At 34.4% G+C, this 6,789-nt stretch overlaps 1 protein-coding gene across 1 annotated transcript; it reads left to right on the forward strand.

The window, feature by feature from the left end:
• The first annotated feature begins 776 nt into the window (after positions 1-776).
• Positions 777-1,733, forward strand: OR5T2 (olfactory receptor family 5 subfamily T member 2). The gene has a single exon (XM_003920094.4). It carries the CDS (start codon positions 777-779, stop codon positions 1,731-1,733), a length of 957 nt encoding a protein of 318 aa, XP_003920143.3.
• Positions 1,734-6,789: the final 5,056 nt, after the last annotated feature.

The following is a 6,789-nucleotide window of genomic DNA, read 5'->3' on the forward strand; positions in this document are numbered from 1 at the left end:
GTCTCTATCCTTCCGTCACCTATATCTGGCATTTCTCCTCTTGTTATCCTTCCCCAACCTCCCCACTCCACACTGTTCCTCCCCCTGCAGTGTGTGATGCTCCCCTCCCTGTGCCCTTGTGTTCTCATTGTTCAGCACCTGCCTATGAGTGAGAACATGCAGTGTTTGACTTTCTGTTCTTGTGTCAGTTTGCTGAGAATGATGGTTTCCAGGTTCATCCATGTCCCTACAAAGTACATGAACTTATTTTTATGGCTGCATAGTATTCCATGGTGTATATTTGCCACATTTTCTTTGTCCAATCTGTCATTGATGGGCATTTGAGTTGATTCCAGGTCTGCTGTTATAAACAGTGCTGCAATGAACATACACTTGCATGTGTCTTTATAATAGAACCATTTATAATCATTTGGGGATATTTTTAAGCCACTCTTTTTTGTGTGCTTTAATATTATTTAATATGAAAACAGATAATGCAATTCAATGGTACATTAACCAGTAGACCTGATGATTTTAGAAACAGAGTAAGTCCAGCCAACTAATGAACATTCATTTCTTCCATTTGATTCTGCAGTGAGTGGCATGAACATATGACTGACCAGTTTGTCACTTTCCTTTGATTCACTACTAGAAAATTATGCACTGCTGAAAATATATTGTACAGTATATACAAGAGCACACTTAACACCCTCTTGATTCATGGTATTGTTCATTCTATTGGTCAAAATATGAACTGTAATTTTATTAATATCTTCAAGTTTGTTCTAGATTTCAACATGAAGAATGTCACTGAAGTTAACATATTCATACTGAAGGGCTTCACAGACAATCTTGAACTACAGATCATCTTCTTCTTCCTGTTTCTAGCAATCTACATTCTAACTCTCATGGGAAATTTAGGACTGATTGTACTGGTCACTGGATATTCTCAGCTCCACAACCCCATGTACTATTTTCTTACTGTTTTATCGTTCTTGGATGCCTGCTATTCGACAGTTGTCACTCCAAAAATGTTGGTCAATTTCCTGGCAAAAAATAAATCTATTTCATTTCTTGGATGTGCAACACAGATGCTTCTCTTTATTACTTTTGGAACCACAGAATGCTTTCTCTTGGCTGCAATGGCTTATGATCGCTATGTAGCCATCTACAACCCACTCCTGTATTCAGTGAACATGTCACCCAGAGTCTATGTGCCACTCATCACTGCTTCCTACGTTGCTGGCATTCTGCATGCTACTATACATACGGTGGCTACATTTAGCCTGTCCTTCTGTGGATCCAATGAAATTCGGCATGTCTTCTGTGATATCCCTCCTCTCCTTACTATTTCTTGTTCTGACACTCACACAAACCAGCTTTTACTCTTCTACTTTGTGGGCTCTATTGAGATAGTCACTATCCTGATTGTCCTGATCTCCTATTTTTTCATTCTGTTGGCCATTCTGAAGATGCATTCTGCGGAAGGGAGGAGAAAAGTCTTCTCCACCTGTGGGGCTCACCTAACTGGAGTGTCAATTTATCATGGGACAATCCTCTTCATGTACGTGAGACCAAGTTCCAGCTATGTTTTGGAGCATGACATGATAGTGTCGATATTTTATACCATTGTGATTCCCATGCTGAATCCCATCATCTACAGTTTGAGGAACAAAGATGTAAAAGAGGCAATGAAAAAAATGTTTGGAAAAAATCAGGATATCAATAAAGTATACTTTCATACTAAAAAATAGATTTAAAAAAGTTAAGAGTGATACTCTGTACTGCAGTACCAAGAGCATGTCATTGTGGTGTTATGATATATGCTGGCTTTCATCCAGAATTCTCATAGCTCTTGTTACAGTCTTTTATTATAATGTTGGGTGTGTTAGGCCTCAGGGGCAGGCCTCTTACCTTCTCCTGCCCTCCTTTCACTTGTCCCAAGGCAGGATTCCAATGTTTACCATACTGATTGTGAGTCTTAGGACTGTCCCATGAGAGAGTACCACCCTACGCCCTGTGGGAAATAATGCTGATGCCTTGAAGCTTCCATAAAACCTAGGAGGATAGGATTCAATGAGCTTCTGGATAGCAGAACAGGTGGAAGTTCCTAGAGGGTGGCAAGGTCAGGGAGGGTATGGGAGCTCTGCACCCCTTTTCTTATCCCTTCATCTGTTTCCTTTGCAATATCCTGTATCATAGCAAGTAATATGTTTCCCTGACTTTTGTGAGCTGTTTCAGTAATTTAATAATACCCAAAGAGGGGGTCATGAGAGTTCCAACTTGAAGCTGGTTGGTCAGAAGTTCCAGAGACCTGGACTTGTGATATCCCTCCTCTCCTTGCTATTTCTTGTCTGAAACACACAAACCAGTTTCTACTTCAAGTGTTGGGAGGCAGTTTTGAGGACTGAACTTTCAACCTATGGGATCTCCAGGCAAACAGTGTTGCTAATGAATTAGATGACACCAAGTTTGTGTCTACTGCATGGTGTGGGAGGAAGAAATCCCCACACATTTGGTCACTGAATTTGTTGACAATTATTGTGATATGACAGTAGAGGAAAGCCTGGTTAGCAAGAGTTTTCCCTAGATAATAATGAAAATGTTTATTAGTGTAATTCTGTTTTTTACTTGAATGTTTTAAAATAAAGGTCATAGGTGACCCTGTACCTATGCTGTTCTTACACGTAGAAAAATCTGTGTTATCTATTTTCTTTTTACTATGTTTATATATTGTTATATATACATACATATTTTGCATATGTATACATGTACATGTATTCACATATCGATGTACATATATGCTGATAGTAATCGAAATACACATAAATGCACATTCACAGGCATTTATGTATGTAATCTTTACTTAAAAATGTATATTATTGTCTTTCATCTCCATATAAGAAATATTTTGCTAAAATGTGATTAATACATTTAAATCACACCTCAAAAGTACAAATATAGAGTATCACCTCCCACAAATATTTTTACCCAATACTTCTGGATTTATTTTCTCCTATTTAGAGGCTGTCTCCTCTCATACTACATGGTTCTTTTCTTCAAAAGTCAAAATTAAGTTATGGTCATTGATATTCATCATATGTGCATGCCAAATCATGCAAATGAGGACAACCCCTATGTGCATGCATGCATGTGTGTGTTTCTGTGTGTGTGCTTGTGTGTATGTATGATTTAGAATAGAAGAGATATTTAAATACCACTCCCTAGTTAGAGCAATTCTCCTGCCTCAGCCTCCTAAGTAGCTAGGACTACAGGTACGTGCCACCACACTCATCTAGTTTTTATATTTTTAGTAGATATGGGGTTTCACTATGTTGTTCAGGATGGTCTCTGTCTGCTGACCTCATGATTCGCCTGCCTTGGCCTTCCAAAGTGCTGGTATTTCATTGTAATTCTTATTTACAATTCTCTAATAACTAATGTTGAGTAACTTTCATGTGTTTATTGGGCATTTGTCTCTCTGGAGAAATTTTTATTCAAGTATGTTTGTCATTTTTAAGTAGACTACTAAGGTTATTTGACTCCTTAATGTTCAGTTGTAGTTTTTTGACGCATTCTAGTTATCCAATACCTATTAAATGTATTTGAAGATATTTTCTTCTACTATTTAGGGTGTCTTTTCACTGTCTTGATAATGTCCTATGATGAACAAATTATTTTTAATTTTGATGAAGTTTGATTGATCTATTTTTTGTTATTGTTGCTTGTAGCTTGAGTATAATGTTTAGAAATCTATTGCCAAACACAGAGAAGGTCCTAAAGACTATCTCTCACGTTGTCTTCTAAGAGTTTTATAATTTTACTCTTGTATTTAGGGTGCTGATTTGAAGTTAATTTTTGTGTAAAATTAGATGTAGTGGTTCTACTTCATTATTTTGTGTGTGATTATCAGTTGTCCAGTAGAGTACATGTGTTTTTAATTATTATTTAAATGTTCAAAGTAAAATTTTAATGATATTTCATTGTTTCCTTTTACTTAGCAAAATAGGAGCTTCCTGGCATGATTAAAACTGCTAGAGGTCTGAGTAGAAAAATACTACCAATTTTTTCTTGGCTAAATGAACATTAAATATTTACAAATGTAAATATTGAGATATGTTATAAATAGAAATACTAAAACATTTTTGTTGAACTGACTAGATTTGAAAATTTTGACACTATATGGCCTAGTAATTTCCAAGTGTCATCCAAGTGTATAGACTTGGTAGAATATTGTATGAGAGGAAAATGAGGACTCAAAAAGATGTGAATCACATTATTTCATGTAATACAGAAGACACAACACAACTAAATTTTTTATCTAGTTTAAATGCATAAACAAATCTACATCAAGATATTTAAATAAAATAAAATTATTCCAAGAAAAAATAAGTGAATCAAAAATTATATGAACATCATAAATTCACTTATGTAAATTTAAAACTACATAACTAGAAATGATACATATCATTTACATACCAAAAATACAATAGTAAATTGGTTTTATTTTAAAAACTAGATAGTATTTATTAACCTTGAACACATTGTGTTAAGTAAAATAAGTCAGTCCGAGGAGGACCAGTACTCTATGATACCACTTATATAAGGTATGCAAAATAATCAAAGGCATAAAAGCACAGAGGAGAATTGGAGTTTCCAGGTGCTGAAGCAAGGGGGCAGGCATAAATGGAGAGTTACTATAAAACAGGTAGAGCATTTCAGTCATGCCAGAGGATTAAGTTCCAGAGACGTCCTCTATTTATCTCTTTTTTGTTATTGTTATCCCTATAGGTAAGATTGCTGCAATGTATAGTTCCAACTTTTTAAGATGATAGATCTCATAGTAAGTGTTCTTAAAAATATAAAGACTTGAAAAGAGAATAAAAGGTTGTAATAGTCAAAAGTGGTTAATTCTGAATAAAATGGAAGAAATAGAAATGGGAGAAGTTGGATAAGTGAAAATTAGATTGTATTTAATGATGCATTATTTTAAAATAATAAGGCGTATAATATAAAATTATTGATTAATTTGCGTGAGAGAAATATAGTGTCTAGAAGGTAATTATAGACATAACTTTTGCACCTACAATGCTTACAGACTAGAAAATTTCACACAAAAAGTAAAAAAAAAAGGTATCAGTATTTAATTGTGATGCTTCTGTATGCGTTCCGGGAAGATCACAGGCTCATATAAAAAAACATATTTTCCATCCAGATAATTTTAATTAATCACTACAAATAAGACCAAATATATGATGAACATAATAAGAATTTTAATTAATAGTTCTCCTTGTCACATTAAGAAATCAATTAAAAATTGATATTAATTTTTTTATAATCACTCATTCACATGTTAAATTTATGTTTTATATCACCTGGTTTTTTCTTTTTTACTTATTTGCAGGAGTTGCTCTTGATGCAGAATGGGGACTTTACATTTAGTCCTGTTCCCAATATTCATATTAAAATTGACCATTGGAAACAGAATTCTGTGCTGTTATCTAACTATTAATTGTTTTCATCCCAGGGCCAACAGCATCAATTCCCCATTTATAAACAGGTAATTGCATTCTTTTTTTATTCAATGGGATTATCTAAGTGAGTCCCTAGGCAATCTCCACATTTTCACTCGTTGGGTAAACTTTCGAGTGGAATCTTGGCTAATGAATGTTGTTTGTCTTTCTTTCCGTGGGGAATCAGATTTTCATTTGGAAAATCTTATTGTCATGCTTGGGGACTGGGACTAGAAACAAACAAATGCAGTATGAAGGCCTTCAGAAACTTCAGACACTTAAAAAACTTCATCATGCTTTGGGCAGGAGCCTTGGGTCTGGGTCTCACCAGATATCTCTACACGGGTAGGTTACACCAAATATTTTACTTCTTACTAAGCTTCATGTAAGAATCAATTATCTTTGAGGATTTAACCCAGATTTAAATCAGACTCAGGACTGAAATGATATCTTTTGTTTTCTGTTCCAAGTAACTCAAATATCTGCCCACTGATTTCTTAGTGGAAGTGACAGTAATACAACATAAACAGTAGTATCCAGCATCTCTATTAATAAACTAGACTGCTTGAACATTTATACCAAATAATGAATAGTCATTATGGTTAGTATATTCCACTTTAATATGAGTAATGATTTTTTTCTGCCTTAGAACTGAGATGTTTAGAGAGAACTCTATATCATAAGGGAAGTGTCATAAGTGTCTCCAATGCATATGATTTGATGTTTCAAAGAAGGGCTTTCGAAAATACTTGATACTAATAAAAATGAGCTTTTTCTTCTTGCATTCCCTGGGGTGAAAAATCCTAGGATGAAAACATTCCCTGGTACTAATAATCAATCTTTCTGATGGACACCAAAAACTCATGTTGAAATTCAGTGCTTGTCTCAAACCAGACCCACGTCTCAACAAGCATAACACAAATTCCACAGTTAGATATCAATGAAATATAGTCACAAAATCATCTCAGAAGCTATTTAAGAGTTAATTTGCAATATGATACCTTAACCAAAGGGTGACACTTTTTAAAGAGAAACATATTAAAATTATTAACATTAGGTATATTTTTATGTTGAGATTCATAATATTGGAAGGCCTATAAAATATTTCTTTTCAAAAACTAATTTAAAAAACCTTTTGTGAAATATTATAGTAGCCTTTAACAGGAAAATTCTAACTCAAAAATATCCCAGAAAAAGAAAACCCAATAGGAGAAAACTGGGTCTGTTCTAAGGGCTCTTTATGTCAATGGCATATACTTGCTGAAATAAATATCAACTCCAGCTCTGCCTCAGCCAT

The sequence above is a fragment of the Saimiri boliviensis genome, chromosome 6 (assembly GCF_048565385.1).
Source record: "Saimiri boliviensis isolate mSaiBol1 chromosome 6, mSaiBol1.pri, whole genome shotgun sequence".
NCBI lineage: Eukaryota > Metazoa > Chordata > Mammalia > Primates > Cebidae > Saimiri > Saimiri boliviensis.